Raw genomic sequence first — 23050 nt, 5'->3', positions numbered from 1 at the left:
GGTGGAGATGTCCAATTTGATGTGGGGGTGGGGGGGATGGCTGCCTTCATTTTTGGTTCAAATCTTCCAATTTTTTGGAAGATTTGCAGATATTTCAACTATGGCTTGGCTTTATGCATGAAAATATTTCAACTATGGCTTTACGCATATCAAACGAAAGCTAGGAACCCAGGAATACAGTAGCAGCAACAAATCAAGTGCTTGACCTTTAATGACCTCTTACGACCTCTAATGACCTAAATGACCTCCAAAAATGAAAATGTTTTAACTATTAGAGGTCGTTAGAGATCATCAGAAGGTCAAACACTGGATTTGTTGCAGCTACTATATTTCCTGGGTTTCTAGCTTTCAATTGATATGCATAAAGCCATAGTTAAAGCATTTTTATTTTGGAGGTCATTTCAGGTCATTTAATCATTAATCATTAATCATTAATCATTAATCATTAATCATTAGTCATTAATCATTAATCATTAATCATTAATTCATTGATGCATTGATGCATTGACTTATTAGTTCATTGGTGCATTGATTCATTGGTTCATTAGTTCAATGGTTCATTGGTTCATTGATTCATTGGTTCACTAAATCATTGATTGGAGATTAATTTATTCATTGTTTCATGGATTCAATTGATTCATCGGTTCATTTATTCATTGGTTCATTGATTCATTGATTCATTGATTCATTGATTCATTGATTAATTGATTCATTGATTCGTTGATTCATTGATTCATTGATTCATTGATTCATTGATTCATTGATTCATTGATTCATTGATTCATTGATTCATAAATTCATTGGTTCATTGGTTCATTGGTTCATTGGTTCATTGATTCATTGATTCATTGATTCATTGGTTCATCAATATATTGATCGTTTCATCCATCCTTCCATTGCTCATTTCATCCAATTATTCTTTTTTTTATTCCTTCACTAGTTCGTCCATGCTTTGTAATTACATTCATTAGGTTGATTTACTTCTTAATTCTTAAATCTGTTTTTAATTCTGATATTTTTCAAATTGGTGATCAATGTATAAAAAGATCGATCTGTAATTGATCATTTGCAATTGATTTTTTGTTCTCCAGGTGCCAGATGAAGACTGCTGGATATCACAATGTGAACGTGAGAAACTTTACAACATCTTGGAGAGATGGTTTAGCATTCAATGCTATCATTCATAAACACAGGTATATCTAGGGTTAGATAACGATTATATACATACTTCGACCCGAATTTGACCACCCCCTTTGCCTCACCATAAATTTGTTAGATTCAGTTTTTTTCTAATATTATTATATTATACATCTTTTATTAGATCTGACCTGGTTCAGTACGAGAAGTTATCCAAGAGCAACGCCATGCACAACCTCAACCACGCCTTTAACCTAGCGGAGAAGGAGTTCGGCCTCGTCAAACTTCTCGATGCCGAGGACGTATTCGTTGATCAACCCGATGAGAAGTCGATCATCACCTACGTTGTGACGTACTACCATTACTTCAGGGATGTACACAGTGTACACTAGATATTTGTTCAGGGGAAATGTTGATGGGTCCGGGGGGGTAGGGGGGGGTAGGTCCCCAATTTAATAAAATGTTGGTTTTCTCCTTATTATTTTTATTTCTTCATTAGTTTTTTTCCGAGTAAAAATAGGGGTTCTTTCTCTAAATAAAATTACTGTTTTAAAAAATTAATTAAAATGTTTGTTTGTAAACAATATCCAAGTGTATTCTGTACTGCAGTAAGCTGAAGCAGGAGACAGTTCAAGGAAAAAGAATTGCTAAGGTAAACATTTAGTTGTTTTGTTTTGGTTAAAAGGAACTTGAGGAAGTGGAAGAGGGGGAGGGGGGAACAGTAAAATAAACATCGAAAATATATTCGTGATTTTGTACTAAAGGATTTTAATTTTCAATATTTGATAAATCCGTTATTTTTGTATTTCAATGTTTGATACACTGGCTGAGAGAATTTGTTTCTCAAGAAACTGATAAAATCGAGAGTTAATTGTTGCAAAGTGGAGCCCAGCCTAGCTTCCATGCCACAGATATGATGTCAGACTTAGTCCAATAAAAAAACATGTGACAATAAAAATAAAGGAAAAACAGTTGTTCTAATTAAGTTAACTTAAAAGTAAACCATGTAGGGTTTCTTTTCTTAGTTGAGGGGGGAGAAACAGTTCAATTAGATTATATGGGGTGGGTGCAATTTAATTAAATCATGGCGGGGGGAGGTGAAACAGTGTAAATAGATCATAGTATAAATTGAGAAATTGAGAAATTGAGAAATTGATTTATTAATTAATAAATTGATTAATTGATCAATCAAGGTCTTGGGTACTATAGATTAATAGATCAATTAAGGCCCTGTGTTTTTATTAAATGATCAATTAAGGTTCTAATTATTAAATAATGAAATGATTTATGAAGTGTTAATTGATTTTTTGATTGATTTAGGTTCTTGGTATTGAGATGGAGATTGATAAAATGATTCAAGAATACGAATCCTTTACTTCAGATCTTCTCGCTTGGATCCAACAGGTAAAAGAACAAAAAAAAACGAAAAAAGACTTAAAAATGTCTTACATAGTAGTATACTATGTTGTTTCTTCTAGATAATTGAAGAATTATCGGACAGAAACTTCGCAAATTCTCTTCGGGGAGTACAGGAGCAGTTAGGACAGTTTAATGCGTACAGGTGAGCTTTTCGGATTTCTTCGAGTTTCTAGATTTTTAAATATTGTAATTTAAAGGAAATCTGATAAATCTGGGACATCCTCTATATAAGATCAAAGGTTTTAGATCAGTGCTTAAAACTTGCTTGTTTTAAATATTTGGTGGCATGGCCCTTATGCTGATTTTTTTTGCTATAAGGACTTGGCCTTCATTTCTACGGAAAAATGGTTGACTGGTTATTATTATTATGATCCTGTTTTTTGTCTGCAGGAATAAGGAGAAACCTCCGAAGTTTATGGAGAAAGGAAACCTTGAAGTTCTCCTGTTTACCCTCCAGTCTAAGATGCGTGCGCACAACAAAGTCCCCTACACCCCTAAGGAGGGCAAGATGATCAGGGACATCAACTCTGCCTGGGAGCGCCTAGAAAAGGCCGAGCACGAGCGTGAACTGGCGCTGCGCGAAGAACTCATTCGTCAAGAGAAACTTGAACAGCTAGCGGCTAGGTTCAACCGCAAGGCAGGAATGCGCGAAACTTGGTTATCCGAGAATCAACGTCTTGTCTCTGCCGACAACTTCGGCTTCGACCTCGCGGCCGTTGAGGCCGCCGCGAAGAAGCATGAAGCTATTGAGACCGATATTTTTGCATACGAAGAGCGAGTGACAGCAGTTGAGCAGGTTGCTATGGAGCTTGAATTCATTGATTCATTGATTTGAGACCGATATTTTTGCATACGAAGAGCGAGTGACAGCAGTTGAGCAGGTTGCTATGGAGCTTGAGCAGGAGAACTATCATGATATTGCGAGAATCAACGCTAGGAAGGAGAACGTGTTGAGGTTGTGGCAGTATCTCTTAGAGCTACTCAGAGCTAGGAGACAGAGATTAGAACTCAGTCTTCAACTTCAACACAGCTTCCAGGTAAACTATTCTATAAACTATATTTGTTCAAAAAATGTCTTGCAAACTATAATAAAATTAATATTATTATATTTTACTGAAATAAAAAAAATAGTATTTGGATTTTATGCTATAGTAATATTTGAGGAAATTGTGAGATTTTACTCTTTAAACGACTTTATCTTCCACAACTTTGATCAGAGTCTAAAACTAAAGAACGAAAAGTTTTGACTTAAATTTTAAGTTCATGGTTAAATGCCACTTTTGACTTAATTTAAACCTGAACTTTAACCGTAACGTTAAATATTTAACCCTGTGGTTAAATATTTAACTCGCCGAAATCGACGAGTTAAAATTTAAACAGAGGTTTAAATTATCTTGAAATCCTGCATTTTCCTTTTTTGTCTATTATTCAAATTTCAATCATCATTCAGCTGCAGCTGAGGAAGCGGCATTCAACTTTACGATATATTTAAAAGTGAAAACCTTGTTAAAGAAATTTCACGTTTTAGATAAATTAATTTTTGGATGTAAACCCAAAAAACGGTTGTAACTCGTAATATGTTTTGTTTTCGGTTACGTAAGAACAGCTGATTAGCGATGGTTATGTAATAGTCTCCGTAAATCCTTTTTTCTGATTGGTTCAGATTTTTCCCGGGAAATTCCAATTTAAAATTGAGAAAGTTTAATATTTAAGTAGCTATTCATTATTTTACAGAACTTTTAACCACGAACTTAAAATTCGCGCATTCTTTAGTTTTAGACTCTGATCAAGATTTTAGGATACAGTTATGAATTGGGCATGGTCCTCTTGAGTTTACAGTTCAACAATACTGATTTTTCATTTATTTTCACTTAAATCTGTCTTATATGTTTATATTATTGTAGGAAATGTCTTATATCCTGGACAGTATGGAAGAACTGAAGCTCCGACTACTATCTGATGATTTCGGTAAACATCTGATGGGAGTTGAGGATCTTCTGCAGAAGCATAGTCTAGTAGAGGCAGATATTAATGTACTAGGAGAGAGGGTTAAGCAGGTTAAACTTTTTATAGATTAAAACTCAACAGCCTATATTGTAATTGTTATCAATATGAGGCCACTTTTTTATTCGTATTTTTAATTTGCTCTGCAAATATAACTTATGAGAGAAGAAAATAGATAAAAAAGTAACAAATATAAATCAATATGCGAAACAAAGGAAGAAATCATCTTAAGATTTTGATGTAGAAATGCATATCAAGCTGCTTAATATAAATGAGACAATGGTAAAATTTTATTTTTCCACCAATCTTTCAAAATAACCCTTGCCCCAGTATTCAACATTTTTAATGATCTTTTTATTAATTAACATCAATCCAGGTTGTCCAGCACAGCCAAAGGTTCCTGGATGAAGAGGCAGCTGATGGATACCGTGCTTGTGATCCTTCGATTATTGTTGAGCGTGTTCAAAATCTGGAGGACGGATACGCAGAGCTTGTCAAGTTTGCTGTGGAAAGAAGGTTTGTCAGAATTAATGATTTCAAAATCTTTTTTTCAAATTATTCCTTTTCTCCAAAAGTTTAAGAAGCATTGATATTTACTTAATTAGAATGATTTGCTTACTTAGTTTCACTGAACATTTCCATTTTTTGAAAAAAGAAAAAAATTTGACTACCGTTTATATTAAAATCATGGCTTGGCTAGGCCTAGGGGACACCACAAACTTGCATCAAAATGAACATAAAAATTAATAATATTAACCTCTTCAAATCTTCAGGTCTCGTCTCGAAGAGAGCAGACTATTGTGGCAGTTCTACTGGGACATGGCTGAGGAGGAGAACTGGATCAAGGAGATGGAGAACATCCTTCTCCAGGGAGATATTGGTCATGATCTAACAACCATCAATCTTCTGCTCAGTAAGCACAAAACTTTGGAGACAGAAATATTGGGACATGAGTCTGCTTTGCAGGTAGAGACTTTTTTCATTTTACAATTTTTCTTCTTAAAAAAAATATTTTCAACTTTTCGTTATTCTTAAATAGCTAGTTTCACCTTTTCCAATTTTTCTAGTTCTTTGTTTCATCAGGTTTCTATCAGTGGTGGAGATGAACTGATTGAGCAGGGACACTTTGGTTCTGCCAAGATCCAAGAGAGGATCCAGGACGTTACCTCCAGGTGGTCTGAGCTCATCGCTCTCATGGATGCCAGGAAGAAACGCTTGACAGATGGTGTGGACTTCCACCAGTTCTTCACTGATGCTGATGACGTGGACAACTGGATGCTTGACATCCTTAAGCTTGTCTCTTCTGATGATATTGGTAAGGATGAAAGCAATGTGCAGACCTTGTTAAAGAAACACAAGGATGTCACCGAGGAATTGAAGAACTATCAGGGAACCATTGATGCTCTGCATGAACAGGCCGCTGCCCTAGGAGATGAGGACAAGGAGTCTGGTCCTGTGGTTGAACGCCTTGCATCTATAGACAGGAGGTATAAGGAGCTGCTTGAGATGGCTAAGATTAGGAAGCAGCGTCTTCTTGATGCTTTGTCTCTGTACAAGCTATTCACTGAGGCTGATGGAGTTGAGCAATGGATCTCGGAGAAGGAGAAGATGTTGGTGACAATGGTCCCCGGCAAGGACATCGAGGACTGTGAAATTATGAAGCATAGGTTTGATGGTTTTGACCGTGAGATGAATGCTAATGCAAGCCGTGTTGCGGTTGTCAACCAGCTTGCTCGTCAGCTTCTGCATGTTGATCATCCCAATTCTGAGGAGATTGTCTCCAGGCAGAACCAACTAAACTCCAAGTGGTCTTCCCTCAGGGAGAGATCAGAGATGAAGCGTGAAGAATTGATCTCTGCCCATGGAGTACAGATCTTCCACATTGAATGTCGTGAGACTGTTACATGGATTGAGGACAAGATGAGAGTCCTTGAACAGACAGATGAGCTTAAGATGGACCTTACTGGTATCATGACCCTCCAAAGAAAGCTGTCTGGTATGGAGCGTGATCTTGCTGCTATTCAGGCTAAGCTCGACGCCCTAGATGAAGAGGCTGATAAGATCTCTGTTTCTCATCCTGAAGAGGCTGTTATCATTAAACAGAGGACTAACAGACTCAGAGAGGTCTGGGACCTCCTGACAGCTATGCTGAAGGAGCGGGATGAGAAGTTAGAGGAGGCTGGAGACCTTCACAGATTCTTGAAGGATCTAGATCACTTCCAGGCCTGGCTTAGTAAGACTGAGTCAGATATTGCCAACCAGGAGAATCCATCCTCATTGGCAGAAGCAGAGAAGTTGTTGGCTATGCACCAGCAGATCAGGGAAGAGATTGACAGCTATGTCACTGACTATAGCAGCATGATGGAGTATGGTGAAAAGGTCACAGCTGACCCATCAACCTTCGACGATCCCCAGTATATGTTCCTTAGAGAGAGACTGAAGGCACTTCAGGATGGATGGACTGAGGTTCATCAGATGTGGGAGAACAGGCAATCTCTCCTTTCACAATCTCTTTCTCTGCAGATGTTTAACAGAGACGCAAAGCAGGCTGAAGTCTTGCTTTCACAGCAGGAGCATATGCTCAGCAAGGACGAGTCCCCAGCAAACTTGGAGCAAGCGGAGACACTCCTGAAGAAGCACGAAGCTCTTCTCACCACCATGGATGCAAACGACGACAAGGTTAATGGCGTGCTTCAAAGCGCCCAAATCCTTGTCCAAGAAGAGCATTTTGCAGCCGATAAAATTTCTAAGAAGGCGGAAGAACTGGCGGAGAGGAGACAGAAGAACAGGGCGGAGGCGATCGAACAGCACGAGAGGATCAAGGATCAGCATATGTTGCACAACTTCCTCCAGGACTGCGAGGAGTTGACGGATTGGGTCCAGGAGAGACATGTCATTGTACAACAGGACACTTACAGGTACAAAAATAGCTCTTGGTAGTATTTTGTTCAAAGCAGTACATCAATTGTTAAACAATCAAGTTCACAACTCACCAGGCTTCCACTCTGGTAACTATTTTAGTCTTTTAGTTGCCATTTTTCTTTGTAAATCGTATTTTGCGGATTTTTCTGTTCAGATTTCCACATTCCCAACAAAATAAATATCAAATTGTGATTTGCCAAAACGAACTAACATACATAAAAGAATAGATCTTCAAGACACGCTTACCTTCGTTGGTTTGGCATTTCTTACTTGTTTTGTTGATAACATTGTTTGACTGATTGATTCCTAGATCTGCCCGAACCATCCACTCCAAGTGGACCCGTCACCAGGCCTTCCAGTCAGAGATCCTCAGCAACAAGGAGAGATTGGAGAAGGTAATATTTTTTACTTTTCAAAATGTTGGGGAAATGTAAAAATGTTATAATTTCTTCCTTCTACGTTTAAAAAAAAAAAATAAAAATAGTTCCCCTTCTTCAGTTTAACTTGTGTAGTGTGTAATGTTATTTTACCAGTTTTAAAATTACAGGAAAGTTTATAAATACAACAAAAATAAAATAAAATCATTTTCCGAATGCAGATAATTGTCGAACATTCAATTGTGTTCACATATATTGTAACAATTTTTGTATCGGTGCCAATTCAATATGCTCATAGCACATAACCATGTTTATATTTTCTATAATTTAGGTTCAGCAGTCTGGTCAGGTTCTGCTCCAGGCTAAGCCTGAGATGCAGGATCTTGTTGCCCCTAAACTAGAGGAGCTTCATGCACAGTTTGAGAAGCTGCAGGTACACTTTCTTTAAAATATTGAAAAACCTAAGAATTTTATTTTTAAACATTTCTCTATCCTAGGCTGATACCCATGAGAAGGGAGAGCGCTTATTTGATGCTAAACGTGCAGATCTTTACGACCAGAGTTGTGACGATATTGATAGCTTTGCCAGGGATATTGAGGCACAGATAGAAACCGAGCCCATGGAGGAGTTGAAGGACTTGACCTCTGTCAACATCATGATGCAGAAGCAGCAGTTGATCGAGACCCAGCTTATTGTCAAGAGTCAACAGATGACAGAGTTGGAGGGACAGGCCGACCATCTGGTCAGGATGGAACCAGAAAATATGGAGGAGATTGTCGCCAAGAAGGCCAAGGTGGAGGAGAGATTCGGAGCCATTATGGCACCGATCGAGGCAAGGAAGGCAGAGCTTCTCAAGAAGAAAGAAACCTTCCAGTTCAAAAGAGATGTGGAGGATGAGAACCTCTGGATTGAGGAGAAGATGGCTCTGGCCTCCAGTCAAGAGGTTGGAAATAGCCTCATGGCTGTCAACCTCCTTCTGAAGAAGAACAAGATGACCTCTGGTGAGATTGCTAATCATGAGCACAGAGTTAACAGTGTTGTGGAGAATGGTACCAAACTCATCTCTGAGGGGCATCCTCAAGCCGAGGAGTTCAACAAGAAGCTGGATGAACTGGTTGAAAAGTGGCAAGCATTGAAGGACCTCCTGGAGGCCAGAAGACAGCAGCTGCTCGTCAACGAGCGCGTGCAGCAGTTCCTGTTCGATGCAGGAGAAGCAGAGTCCTGGATGTCCGAGCAGGAACTCTACATGATGGTCGAGGACAGGGGTAAGGATGAGTTCTCCGCTGAGAACCTCATGAAGAAGCACAGGACTCAGGAGAGTGCTGTCGAGGATTACTCCGAGGCAGTTCGACAACTTGGAGAAACAGCACGTCAGCTCATCGCTGACGGGCATCCTGACAGCGAAACTATTGCTGTCAGAATTGGCCAGGTTGACAAACTTTACGCAGGACTGAAGGATTTGGCAAATGAGCGACGCGCTAAGTTGGACGACGCTTTGAAACTGTTCAGACTCAACCGTGAGGTTGATGACCTCGAACAGTGGATCGCGGAGCGTGAGGTTGTAGCTGGCTCCCATGAGCTCGGCCAGGATTACGAGCATGTTTCCCTTCTCATCGAGAGGTTCAAGGAGTTTGCCAAGGAAACTGAAAGTATTGGAAATGAGCGCGTGGAAGCTGCAAATGAGATTGCTGATTCTCTGATCAGTGTGGGACATACTGATGCTGCTACCATAGCACAATGGAAGGTGAAATATTCAGTTTCTTTCACAAATTTTCCCTTGTAATATGTAATTTCAAATGACCCTCAATTTAAAAAAAAAAAGAGGCATGCCCAATTCTCAACAGTATCCGTTAATTCTAATCTGACCAACAATAATAAAATAAACCTTACAATTAATAATACTCAATTTTTAAAGAGAAATACATTGATATCTCATTCATTCTTGGATCAGAACAAGTTATACAGGCTACCATAAGAATTAAAGGTCCCCTGAGAATGAACTAAATACACTGGGAATTACGCGTTTCTTTTATTTTTTTGAAATGTTTAATATAAAATTTGTTCAGGATTCTCTGAACGATGCCTGGGCTGATCTCCTTGAATTGATTGACACAAGGAACCAGATGCTGGATGCCAGCAGGGAGCTCCACAAGTACTTCCATGACTGCAAGGACGTGTTATCCAGGATCCTGGAGAAGCAGAACTCCATGTCGGATGAGCTAGGACGGGACGGAGCAACTGTCAGTATGCTGCAGAGGAAACATCACAACTTCCTCCAGGATTTGATGTCACTACTGGTGAACTCTTCCTCTTATCTTTTTTCTTAAGCTTATTTATTAGTTACAAATGTCCAAATTATGATACATTTTCAAGAACTCTAATCTGTGACTCTGTAAATTAAAATTTTGTTAACCATTAATTCACATTTTCGTAAACTCCTTGAATAAGTATTTCAATTTTAAAAATATTTGGCATGTTCATATCAAAAGTAGGTTTAAATTTTCAAGAATATTTTCCAAAATTTCTTGTCAAAACTTTACCATTTTTTTTGTGTAGGTGCAAGTAGCATCTATCCAAGAGGACTCTGCCAAGCTGCAGGCTGCTTATGCAGGGGAAAAGGCTATGGAGATCACCAACAGAGAGAGGGAGGTGGTCAGGGCCTGGATGGAGCTCCAGGCTTTCGGAGACTCCAGGAAGAGGAAGTTGAACGATACCGGAGACTTGTTCAGGTTCTTTGCTATGGTCAGGAACTTGATGCTGTGGATGGACGATCTCATGAGACAGGTAGGAACTTGAGTTCAGTTGAGTCCGGTTCAGGCCACATTTTCAAAATCTCGGAAACGTTAAAAAAAATTTCATAATTTTAACGAATTTTAAATAATGCGTTTTAATTACCTTAAAAATGTAATTTTGTGAGGGGGGAGTAAAAATAACTAGATCACCTTTAGCAAATATCAGAAAAGTGTTAAAATATTTTTGTGACGGGGAAAATAAAAATATTTCTCTGTACATAAAGACGACTGTCAGACTCAAGCTATGATTTCTGTACATATTGTACAAAGAGACATTTTACTAATCAAGATTATTTTAAGCTGCATCAAACAGCATATAAAGGATGAAATTCTTCTAATTTTTAAATTTTTTCCTTTTTTCAAATTCGTCCTTTGTGTTAAGATGTCTACCAGTGAGAAGCCTCGTGACGTGTCTGGAGTAGAACTTCTCATGAATAATCACCAGGGACACAAGGCAGAGATTGATACAAGGGAGGATATCTTCGGAGATGTTTACAGTCTAGGCAAGGAGCTGCTCAGCAGGTAAATAGAACCCCCCCCCCTCCCCCCAACTTCCCCTTTAAAATAATTTAGGGGTAGATATTCTCTTTAAATCATTCCCCCTTTTCCATTAGTATAATAGGAATGTTTTTAGTGAAAAATATAATTTATTTTTTGGAAAAATGTTATCCAATTGTTCATATTTGATTTTTAAATAATATTTTTGTTATGCTTTTATTGCTGGGTTGATGATGATGGGGGAAATTTGTGAAATTTGAGTCAATTTTTTTTCTATTTTCAAATTTTCGATACCCCCTCTTTTTCACTATCAAAGTACAAGAAACAAAAAAGGGCGTTTAGTTAACAAGCTTAGAAAAGGATTTGTTTGTTTTTTTACTTTTGCTGAATTGGAGATAAAACTCCGCAAGAATTACAACACCTCAGCTCTGTTTAACAAAAATACTATCAAAATGTTCTAGGATTTCTTATCAATTAATTCCAATACAGTTTTCTACATTATCATAATTTAGGTCTCACTATGCTAGCAACGAGATTAAAGAAAAGCTGATGGAGTTGACCGACAAGAGAAATGGAATGATCCACAGGTTAGAGATTTTTATCATCGGTTAATGTTTGTTTTTTTACCAACTTTATCAGTTAACCGTCAATAATCATTTTGATTCGTTGAGACGGAGACCTTTACCCGGGATTTTGACCTTTTTTGACTTCGAACCTTTGCCTGGACTTGAGATCTTTTGACTTTTAGATGGGCATTAGAGCTTAGTACTTTACATCATAGGACTTCAGACATTTACATCATTGGACTTCAGACATTTACCAACTTTATATGGACATTAGCCTTTTACCTGGGTTTATTAAGACTTTCACATGAAATTTCGACCTTTACAGAGTACATATTACTCACGCTAAGTTACATTTAATTAGACTTCAAACCTTCACCTGGACTTTAGACCTTTCCTGAATCTAGACTTAAACCTTAACCAGTGAACAATCTATTTCTGGACAAAGTCCTGAACCTTGGCTGTTTGTAGGTGGGAGGAGAGATGGGAACATCTTCAGCTTATTCTTGAAGTTTATCAGTTTGCTCGCGATGCAGCAGTTGCTGAAGCCTGGCTTATGGCACAGGTAAATAAAGTAGTAGTGATGTGCCTTAGGGTTCTTTTTTTGGGTCGTTTATTATTTATGTTTTCTTTCAGGGCCAAAATTAAGCATAGTGTGCAAAAGGCAAATTCATTTTTAAATGTATTTTCTTATTATTATTTTTTCTTACACTATGTCAAATTTTAGCCCGGGCAGAAATTTTATGTTAAAAAACGACTGAAATACGACTCGAAAACAATGCCTACGAACGTGTCGTAAATAGCATTTTTCATATTGAAATTGAAGATGGGCGCGAAGCGCCCTAAAAGCCTAGTTACATATATTTCTCTGGTTATTTTAAACAAACTAAAATGGAAGACCACGTTATGGAAAATGGAAATGGCAGGACTACGGTTCATATATCATTCATATTCTTAAATATAGATTGTAAAGTCGTCTAGTTCATTGTAAATTGATTCCGAGTCTTCTAGGGTTGTATTGTATAACATCATGAAAGATACAGAGAATTAGTAAAATGTCGTCTTCCTATTTCACAGTTTTATTAGTCCACTGTGGTATTTTGTACAAAATAATCTTTCAAAAAAACTCGCTAACTAATTTTATATTTCAATTATATTGATTGAGGTGTTATCCTAGGACCCGTATCTGAAGAGCGACGAGTACGGTCAGACGATTGATGAGGTTGAAAATCTGATCAAAAAGCACGAAGCATTTGAGAAAGCTGCCGCTGCGCAGGAAGAAAGATTTGCCGCGCTAGAGAGATTAACTACGGTAAGTCGGGGCAAACATACCTTGTCATATTATGGAGATATCACTTTTTCAACAATATCCCAACTCTCTCTCTCGAATTGCTGAAATGCTTGGAAACCATTCTTTTTTTGATAAAAAGCATCGAAAAGGGTGGAAATCGTTTTCTTTGTGTTTCATTTAGTTTGGTTTATCTATCTGTCTTCTTAATGGTTCCTTACAGTATAAATTTTTTGAACCTTTAATCTGTAGACCTTAAAAAGGTACGTGACCCGCTTAGTTGAGGGCAGATGCAAAACTATCACATCAAATATAAAGTGGGCATTAAATTATTAAGGGAATGGAGGTGCTTAAATTAATAAGTTTATAAAAATATCCCTTCATTTTCATTAATCAGAATATTTTATTCAAGAATTATCTAAAAATGATTTGCTAAATCTAACCATTTTAACGTTTTCCTCAATATATACCAAAAAAAAATTTGGAACCAGATGGGAACCACCAGAACCACAACTTTTCTAGAGAACCACTTTTGAGTTATTTGGTTCCGTACAGAACCACTTGGCAACCCTGCTAAGGATGAAACTGTAAAAACGACTTGATGAAACTCTTTAAGTATTACGATCACAAGTTAAAATCAAGTCCTCTGCCTGGAATTAGGTCTTTTAACGGGCTTATTTATTGATCTAGCAAAGAAAGAAATAAGTTTATAGTTACAGGAAGTCATGAATATAAGGAAACAGATAGTATCAATTTCGTTCTTTCGTACAGTTGTCTCTGTAGTCTCATTCTTTATGGGTAACCCTGTTTCTTGTTTTGATCTCCATACTTGTCTTTGTATATCTTGTTTTGAAAACACACTTATTTATATTTATCTATCTTGTTCGATCTACATACTTACCTATCTATATTTATTTTGCTTGATATGATCTACATACCTATCTATCTATGTATATATATGCATATATATCTTGTTTTGATCTACATACTTATTTATCTATCTTGTTTTGATCTCCATACATATCTATCAATCCTATTCTAGTTTGAGCTGAAGGACATGAAGAGGAGGCAGGAGGATGAGGAGAGAAGGAGGGAGGAGGCCGCCACCCTTAAACTAACCCCAACCGACAGGTAAAAATTCCTCTCTAAGGGTATATTTTTACTTGGGAAATCATCCCTCCATTACCCTTTGAAAATGATTCCCCCTCACCCTACCTCCCTGCTGTTAGGAATAAATGTTAGTTTTTTGATCATTGCCGAAATTAAAATAATTTTGGATAAAAAGTGCTTGCTTAGTTAATACCATACTCCTATTTTCCCCCAAATCATCATCATTTGTTCACGTTTTTTTTATAAATTGATTTATATAGCTGTAGAAAAATAAATAAGTTTGTAGGGAACTACTGTATAAAGGGCTTTTCACTAAAGTACAAAAAACTGAAAATTATAAAGAAATATTTTTAGACCCGATTCCGGTAGAGACAAATCTGACACTCACAGTTTGAAAGAAACAAGTAAGTTAATAAAATAAAAATAATTATTTTTCGTGTGGTTTTGAGTTTTGAGTGTGTGTGTGTGTGACTAACACCTAACACCATAATTTTGCGGGTTTTTCCCTACCAATTCAATCACATGGTATGATGCTTTGGTTGAAAAACCACATGGTTTGGTTTGGTTTGGTTTGGTGGCGGTGTGGTTTGGTTTGGTTTGGTTTGGTTTGGTGGCGGTGTGGTTCACTTCTATAATCTATAATTTCACAACTTTTCTTCAAATCTATCTTTTTCCCTCAACATTTTATAAACTAATTTAGATATTTATCGAAAGCAGAATTTTCTATGAATAATTAATGTGTTCTAACAATTGATTTGAAATTTGAATATAATGTAACTAACACTGCATGTTGCTCACTAGTCAAACAAAGTAGGAAATATTGGAAGGAAACATCGGGAGAGCGAGGGGGGGGGGGATATCAAGTAGTAGAAGAATTAAGAGGATGCTAGCTCCGATGTCTGTCTTGACTTTCCAAGAGGTGGGGAGGGGAGGGGGGGGGGGGCAGATCTTTCAGTTATCTAATTTTAATTAAGGAGGGGTTCTTTAAAAAAAAAATAATGAAAAATTAAATTATTGCCATTTCAATGCATTGATGAGAAAAAGGATTGTGTGGGGTAAAGCACATTTTCTGAGGTAGGGAAGAGGGGTTAAGTGAGTTGTAAATGAAAGGGTTGGGAGAACTGGGTATATTTCCTATTTTGTTTGTCTGCACCCTGGACATGAGCATGAATGTTCTCCTCCTAGCTGCACCAGCTGCTGGTGGAGAAGGTGCAGGTCAAGCTAGAGTTAAACCTCGTGTTACACTTCGTGATCCTCAACCATCTTCCTCACATCCAGCCTCACCCACAGACACTGCTGTGCAGCACACTACAGGTGAAGGGAACCATTGCATGACCCCCTCCCCCCTCCTCATGTATCCAATATCTCCTCCCTGTGGTATTTTGTATAAAATAATCTTTCAAAAAAACTCGCTAACTAATTTTATATTTCAATTATATTGATTGAGGTGTTATCCTAGGACCCGTATCTGAAGAGCGACGAGTACGGTCAGNTCCTCATATATCCAATATCTCCACCCTCATGTCTCCAACCTTCCCCCCTCCTCATGTATCCAATATCCACCCTCATGTCTCCAACCTTCCCCCCTCCTCATATATCCAATATCTCCACCTTCATGTCTCCAACTTTCCCCTAGATATCCAAGCTATATCCAAATGCATGCAAAACTATTAGAAAGTGTGAAGGTATTCTAAGTTTTAACCTCTGCATTGCACTAACATAGATATTTTCTGAACGGTTAAATGGAATATAAAAAACTTTTTTAAATAAATAACCTTTTTTTGCATGATAAATCTTAATTTGTTGCTAAATTTGTTTTAATCTGTAAAATATGGCTGAATTTAATCGCTTTCAAACTAAATGTTCTGCATGGTTGATTTGTGTTTTTTTTTACAAAATAAAATATTTTTTATTTATTTTTTAATTTCCTAATGCATGACAGGACCTCAGCATGAAGGAATTGGACAGGGTAAACCTCCTTCAGCCCCTGCAGGAGCTAAGGGGCTTTCCCAAGCCCTAAAGGGTGGACAGGGGGCTAGCATGACAACCCCCTCCGCTAGGAGTGTTCCTTCATCTCCTAAAACAGGTGCAAAATACCACCTTTCCCTAGCATCCAAGATAAGAGATGATAAAGAACAATTCTGTAAATAATAATGGAACATCATTTTATATGAGTTTTTTACTTTAATTCCCCTCACGTTTGTCTCAAACTCGAATTACATTTTTGTAACCTGATGGAGAGGATCTTTAACATCTTAAACGATGGATTCTGCGAAATATGAATATAAAATATAAATCTATTATCTAGCCATTGGTAAAGCCTAGAATATGTCACACAAAAAATCTGTTTATTGTTGGAGTTGCCAAGTTGACAATTTTTGACAAATGCATTCCGGTATTATGAATAGTCGTCTTTATCGTCACTTATCAATGTACTGCAGCTGAACTGCAACTGTGCACTAGGGTACAGTTTGTGTACGTACAGTTTTTATGTGCGCTTTGTTCATGTAATTTGAATATGCACAGTAGTTAAAGCCCCTTTATGTACAGTGTACACCTCTATAAACACTAAGTGTACAGTTGCATTTGTGTATTTTTTTCACAGTAGTTAAATTCACTTTCCACACTGTTATTAGTTAGAAACTGTTTCACGTTTTGTGTTCTTGTTTTTGTTTTTCAAGAAGATTTTACCATAAGAGAGGCAATCTTAGTTTCTGGGAAGATTAGATCTATTATTAATATCATAATTTTCCAAAAGTTCAATTTTTAATAAATTACAAATGTTCGAATTCTTAAGAAAAGGGTTGCTAAATTGGAAAGGTTGCAAAGATTAAAGTTTTAAAAGGGCGTTAACTGAATATTTAAATATTTGTGACTTTATTTAAAATTAAAAATAGATCGTTAAAATTTGGTTTAATACATATTTTTTTCGTCATTATTTTTAATCCAGATTCTTCTAGATTGATTTCTCTTTAGTTAGAATCTGATTGATGTTCACCTAGATTAGATTTGTTTTTGTCCTTAGCTCTAGGATCGCGAAGAAGTAGTACTGCTAGTAAAGAGGGACGTGGTAAGTCCCTAACCCGGAGTAAAAGTCCATTCCGAAGCTTCAGATGGAAGAAGAAACCCGATTCCTACTCCGGGTACAATAGTGATGAGGAGGATGGAGGACGAACCGTTGGTATGTTTCTCCGGGTGGTGGAGGATACTGGTGCTGGTTTTAGATCTATAAAGTGAGGGGGAAAGTTTCCTGAGCCAACGAAAAAATCGTTCGAACTGTGAAAAGTAACAAACTGTTAATGAAGGAAAAACTATTGTCAAACATTTTCGGTCAAAAAAAAATGTGGGTCGCCTTTCCCCCCTCTTTAATTTTTAATTATCTGTAGAAAGGTTTCAGTTAAAAAAATTATTTTATAAAAAATTGGAATCTTTTAATGAGTTTTTCTAGCAATTTTTTGTTTTGTATAAATCGTTAAATTCAAAACAGAATTGTCAAAAATGTTAATTTGACAGTTTCACTAACACTGAGAGTTGATAATGGAAAAAAGAAAGTGCGTCATTTCAAATAATTGGGTTTCTATAAAAATTTTTTATTGGTTTTCTTAAATGTCCAGGGAAAATAGTAAAATGTTTTAATATCAAACATGATTACAAGGTAAGTAAATTCAGTGTGCATGTTTTTTGTTCAGTTTTTAGCATGATGATTGACATAATAGTTTTGGACGTACTGTGAATTCATCATTTAAATAATATATTTTTAATTTTCAGTTTTTCATCCCGACAAAGTTATGTTATAAATAGTTTTATATTTAATTACGCCAAGGTGGATAATATAAAAAAAACTTCTTAAAGGGATTGTAAGCGTAATTTCCTGTGAGCCTCCTTTAAAGATGACAACGTTCGAATCACAACAGTACCCTTAAGACCTTTATCTGATCAATAATGCGGAAGACAACGTGGTTTTTATAGGTTTAAAATGTTCACGTCTGATAATTCCGATGTGTTTTCCTCCCTGGTAGAAAAACCACTTGATTATCCAAAGTTCTCAAGGGTAACGTTGTGAATCAACCATTTCCATCTTTGTATGGAGGGCCATTTTAAATTACGCTTAAAGTTTCTATAAGTTTCAATGTAATGGTGGTGGATAAGGAAGCATTTATCGGTCGGTCGGTCGATTGATTGATTGATTTATTGATTGATTATAGAGAGCGCAGACGGTGAACTGGAGGGAATGTTGGGCAGAAAACATGCTTGGGAGTCCACAACAAAGAAGGCAGCTAACAGGTATTATTATTATTATTTGCTGAAAGCAAGGAGGGAATTTAACCGGGAAATTTACTAGTTAATATTTACTAGTGTCAAAGCAAGGAAAAATGTTTTTAAAAGATTTTTTGAGAAAAATGAAAAAATTTACAGATTACATATTAAAATTTAAATCATTAAAATCATGCATTTCTTAAAATTGTGCTCGGCGCTAACATTCCTATCGTACTAAAGACTAAATTACACAATGCGCCTGGTATACATAATTTGCCATTAAGGTTTTATGTATATTGTAAATCTATTGTTCAGATCTTGGGATCGTGTATGTACAGTACTAAAGGGTTCTCAAATCTTCTTCTACAAGGATCAGAAAACCTACAAAACAACACCAGATGTTACATACAGGTAAAACTTAATATTTTTAAACTTAAATTATTTAGTGGAATTTTCCAATAAAGAGATCCCAATTCTTTAAGTTTTTTTCAAGATTCAACACCTTGATTGATGTTTGATTGATTGATTGATGAACTAATTGATTAATTCATTTACTGTTTCATTGATTAATTAATTGATATATGCACTGACTGATGTGGCGTTTATTCATTGATTGCTTATTTTTTTAATTGATTAATTATTTAATTAATTATTTGTTTGACTGATTCATATTTACAGAGGGGAAGCTGCAGTAGAACTAAAGGGAGCTGAAGCGGAGGTGGCTACAGATTACACCAAGAAAAAACATGTCTATAGATTAAGGTAAAAAAATTGAAGAAAAAATTTTATTTCTACAATTAAATAAACCTCAAAACTAGCCACATTTTTAATTGAAATAAAAATTCCGGTACTTTTTTTGGAAATCCCTCCTTTGTAAACAGGAAAGCGCTCGAAATATTGCTTTAACATGTACGAACAATCTAGTAGATAGATGAACTACATCAAGCAAAGATTATGAAGAGAAATCCCTCCTTTGTAAACAGGAAAGCGCTCGAAATATTGCTTTAACATGTACGAACAATCTAGTAGATAGATGAACTACATCAAGCAAAGATTATGAAGAGAAATCCCTCCTTTGTAAACAGGAAAGCGCTCGAAATATTGCTTTAATATGTACGAACAACTAGTAGACAGATGAACTACATCAAGCAAAGATTATGAAGAGAAATAAGATCTTTCATATTTTTGTATTTGAGACAACATCATTCTGATTATATTATAGATTAGCAAATGGTGGTGATTATCTGTTCCAATGTGCGGATGACGATGAAATGAACACGTGGATTACAGCTATAAACAGCGAGGTAAAGAATTGTTAATTTTGTACAATTATCTCTCAACTTTATTTAATGTAAATTTAGTCGGCGGGAGAAAGAGGTCCCGGCAAGTCCCAGACCCTTCCCTCAGGCGGGGACAAGAAGGATGAACCCAAGCGTAGATCTTTCTTCACTCTCAAGAAAAAGTAAAGTTTCAAATGTTCTCCTTCTCGCATTTCTGTAGAGTATAGTGTAGTGTATTTCTGTATAGTGTACAGTCTCCACGTGGTATGATGTACATGCTACCACTTGGTCAATGGTCACTAGCTAAACTTTTCATTATTTGACTTCCCGTTTTCTCATTTACTAGTTAAATAGAGCGTTTTTCTCTTAAAAATTCACATTTATAAACGGGAATTTAACTGGTTGCGGTGAATCCTTTTATTTTTAAATATTTTGACATTTATTTTGAAGATCTTGAGTCTAGTGTATAATTCTAGTTATCAGATCATTTTGTTTTTTGTTTTAAAACAATACTGATATTTTAGTTGTCAAATTTTCCGGACTTGAGAGTCCATTAAAAATCTACTATTCATGACAGCTTTTTTCCAATTATGTAGAACTTTAAGTGTGAAACAATGAAATATTTATAAATAGCTATATACTAACATAGAACCAGTTGTCAAACACTTCTTTATTTTTGATTTAAGAATATAGACGGTAGTGCATGTTTGTTCAGCAAGTAAATATCCCTTTTTAAATGTTGTATTTTTTTGCTGTATAAAAATATGTGTTTTAGTTCCTCACATTATTTGCTTTAAAGGGAGTGACCGTCAAAGTATGGGGGTTGAACTGAATATGTAGTATTGTGGACAAATTTTTTGGATTCATTTAGGAACAGGTTGAGAAAATAAAATTTAATTCTTTTCATCGATAATAAATAATCTTGTTCATTTATTAGTTTCTATAATCTTTCATTATTCACAGATTTTCTGCAGATTTCTATTGAAAAGACGACATTTGAAGAATGTGTAGAAATCTGCGAACAGATTCATAGAAATTCAGAAATTCAATATAATGAAGAAAGCAAAATAATTAATTCTAACATTGAGTTATTGACAAATTTCTTTTGATAAATATGTTCCTAAACATCTAAATAGTTTACTATACAATTTTACTAAATTTTTGTAGTCGTTATTTAATAATTTAAAAAAAGATTCTGAAACGTACCCACCCAAATTCATGAGTTTGAACGTCGACGTCGAAATAATCATACTTTTTATATGTCTCAAAAGAAGCCTATAAAATTGTTCTACATTACTGCATACTCCATTCAACCACCATACATTGCCGGCCACTCCCTTTAATCCCTTGTGATCCTACCACCCACTGCCATTTACTTTTATGGAATGCTTTTTTTTGGCTTCCTTTATCATAACTGAAACCATTTTTTAATTAAAATATTTTGGCTGGTGATTTTTTTAAAATATTAACGAACAGTTCTTACTATTCTGAAGTAAATAAAATTTTACAAAACACAAAATGTCCCTGCAGATGTAGAACTATTATGGCAATGATTGTTGAAACATTTATAGTGAATCGATTTCCTCTGGCTGGTTCGATTTATCAGTTTTGTCTTTTTTTTATGTTCAAATGGATTCGAAGAAATTTTCTTCTCTTTAACACAACACTTCATAACATTCATAATCAGGGTTACCCCTTCTCACGTTGTAAACAAAATTTTAGAAGCTTTGGGAATAATTAAACAAAAAGGTGCATTATTTTATGGCTTCGTAGATTCCTTTAGAAATGTCCATGTCCAATGTCCACACAAGAAAAATATACCAAGGTCGTCTTTTGACTTTTTATATAATATAGAGAAACTAAATCGTTATCCATAAAATCTTTTTAAAATGATTGCAATAGTTACAACAATAAATTTAAATTTATCTTTTTTTGTGATGTTTATTATATATACTTTGTGAAAATATCAAATCAAAACAATTTGCACTTGCTAAAAACATTTGCCCTTCAGTTGTACTGTAATGATAAATTTATGAATTACACTAACTGCCTTGTTTGAATTTTATGTTTTAATCTTAAAATAAATCATTTAAAGTAAATATCAGTTAAAAAAAAAGAAAGTTTATGTGATATAAATGACAATTGGTGGAGGTAAATTGCATGGAGAACTGGAAGCATGGAACAAAAACCAAGTATTCAGGAAAAATTATTTCAATACAAAATAATAGTAGATTTTATAATTTTTACTCAAAGAGTTATCCTGCATGCCTGTTGCCTAGTTAAGTAGAATCTTAGATGTAAAAATATAATGTTTAATAATTGCCAGCCAGCCCCTTCACTTGAAAATGTTCTATTTGTTGTGTAATGTGCATTCTTTAAAAAAAACTTTTTGTCCCAATTCTTTAAAAGGTCTTTTCCCATTTATAGGCAAATAATATACCTCCCCCTGCCTCCTAACTATTTACCCAATGCAATTTTTAGCCAGATTTTTTATTTGTAAGTACTTTCAGCATGAATTTATGGATTTATTATCGGATTTATCAATTTAATTTTTATTTTATTTTAGTTGAAGCGCAGACTAGAAGAACCATCAGATGAAAACATCCCAAAGTTTCATAAATTTTAACTTCTTATAAATAGTTTACAAAGTATATAAAGTATATCGCTTATTTTTAACCAATTTTGGACGCTTTGTTTCAAAATGGCGCTAAAATCAACAGCTGAAATAATTGTCGAGTGTTAGCTGTTGCAACGTGCCACCCTTCACTTTATCCTTATTATACTGCCGCGTATGTTTTGACGTTAAATTTAAGTTTAGATTTGAATGTTATTTTGAATACCTACCTAAAATAGGACAGTCAATTTTTTCTTTTACCTTCTAAAAGAAGCTTATTGTTGAATAATAAAATTTGTAGTTATTTTTTCTTTATCATTATAGTCCTTATTATAAGATGTTTAACGGAATAAATAACTTTAACTTGCTTATTCAATCTGGTGATCAGAGTCTCATTAGAGACTTTATAGAAAGGTCACATTGAACCTACAGAGCGTCACATAAAGGTCCACTTGAACCTACAGAGCGTCCCATAAAGGTCACCTTGAACCTACAGAGCGTCCCATAAAGGTTAACTTGAACCTACAGAGCGTCCCATAAAGGTCAACTTGAACCTACAGAGCGTCCCATAAAGGTCAACTTGGACCTACAGAGCGTCCCATAAAGGTCAACATGAACCTACAGAGCGTCCCATAAAGGTCAACTTGAACCTATAGAGCGTCCCATAAAGGTCAACTTGAACCTACAGAGCGTCCCATAAAGGTCACCTTGAACCTACAGAGCGTCCCATAAAGGTCAACTTGAACCTACAGAGCGTCCCATAAAGGTCAACTTAAACCTACAGAGCA

At 35.8% G+C, this 23050-nt stretch overlaps 1 protein-coding gene across 7 annotated transcripts; it reads left to right on the top strand.

Moving 5' to 3' along the window:
- Positions 1-1065: 1065 nt before the first annotated feature.
- On the top strand, positions 1066-22629 carry LOC111708051 (spectrin beta chain). Of its 7 annotated transcripts, none has more exons than XM_023481297.1 (30): positions 1067-1193; positions 1322-1507; positions 1747-1789; positions 2458-2541; positions 2616-2698; positions 2947-3344; positions 3430-3593; positions 4461-4613; positions 4937-5076; positions 5334-5526; positions 5644-7478; positions 7793-7877; positions 8191-8292; positions 8357-9604; positions 9927-10157; positions 10417-10644; positions 11035-11174; positions 11663-11737; positions 12185-12278; positions 12891-13025; positions 14044-14132; positions 14466-14515; positions 16054-16197; positions 17137-17292; positions 18317-18395; positions 18684-18779; positions 19047-19130; positions 19591-19672; positions 19730-19830; positions 22215-22629. In XM_023481297.1, exons 1-30 carry the CDS (start codon positions 1099-1101, stop codon positions 22216-22218), a joined length of 6597 nt encoding a protein of 2198 aa, XP_023337065.1. In that variant the 5' UTR covers positions 1067-1098; the 3' UTR covers positions 22219-22629. The 7 variants fall into 7 exon arrangements, with proteins under 7 accessions (XP_023337071.1, XP_023337065.1, XP_023337066.1 ...); XM_023481298.1 differs by lacking the exon at positions 17137-17292 and adding an exon at positions 15297-15425; XM_023481296.1 differs by lacking the exon at positions 22215-22629 and adding an exon at positions 15297-15425 and having other exon boundaries at positions 19730-19834.
- The last annotated feature ends 421 nt before the right edge of the window (positions 22630-23050 follow it).

Source organism: Eurytemora carolleeae, unplaced genomic scaffold, assembly GCF_000591075.1.
Source record: "Eurytemora carolleeae unplaced genomic scaffold, Eaff_2.0 scaffold5, whole genome shotgun sequence".
NCBI lineage: Eukaryota > Metazoa > Arthropoda > Copepoda > Calanoida > Temoridae > Eurytemora > Eurytemora carolleeae.
Note: the sequence above shows the minus strand (reverse complement) of the source record. Positions and strands in the feature narration are given on the sequence as shown.

Excerpts from the sequence above, each read along its gene's own strand:
- LOC111708051 (XM_023481296.1), top strand. The coding sequence starts at position 1,099 with ATGAAGACTGCTGGATATCACAATGTGAACGTGAGAAACTTTACAACA. Across the intron at positions 9,605-9,926 it reads CTACCATAGCACAATGGAAG|GATTCTCTGAACGATGCCTG; the intron begins GTGAAATATTCA and ends AAATTTGTTCAG. Across the intron at positions 12,279-12,890 it reads AAGCCTGGCTTATGGCACAG|GACCCGTATCTGAAGAGCGA; the intron begins GTAAATAAAGTA and ends GTGTTATCCTAG.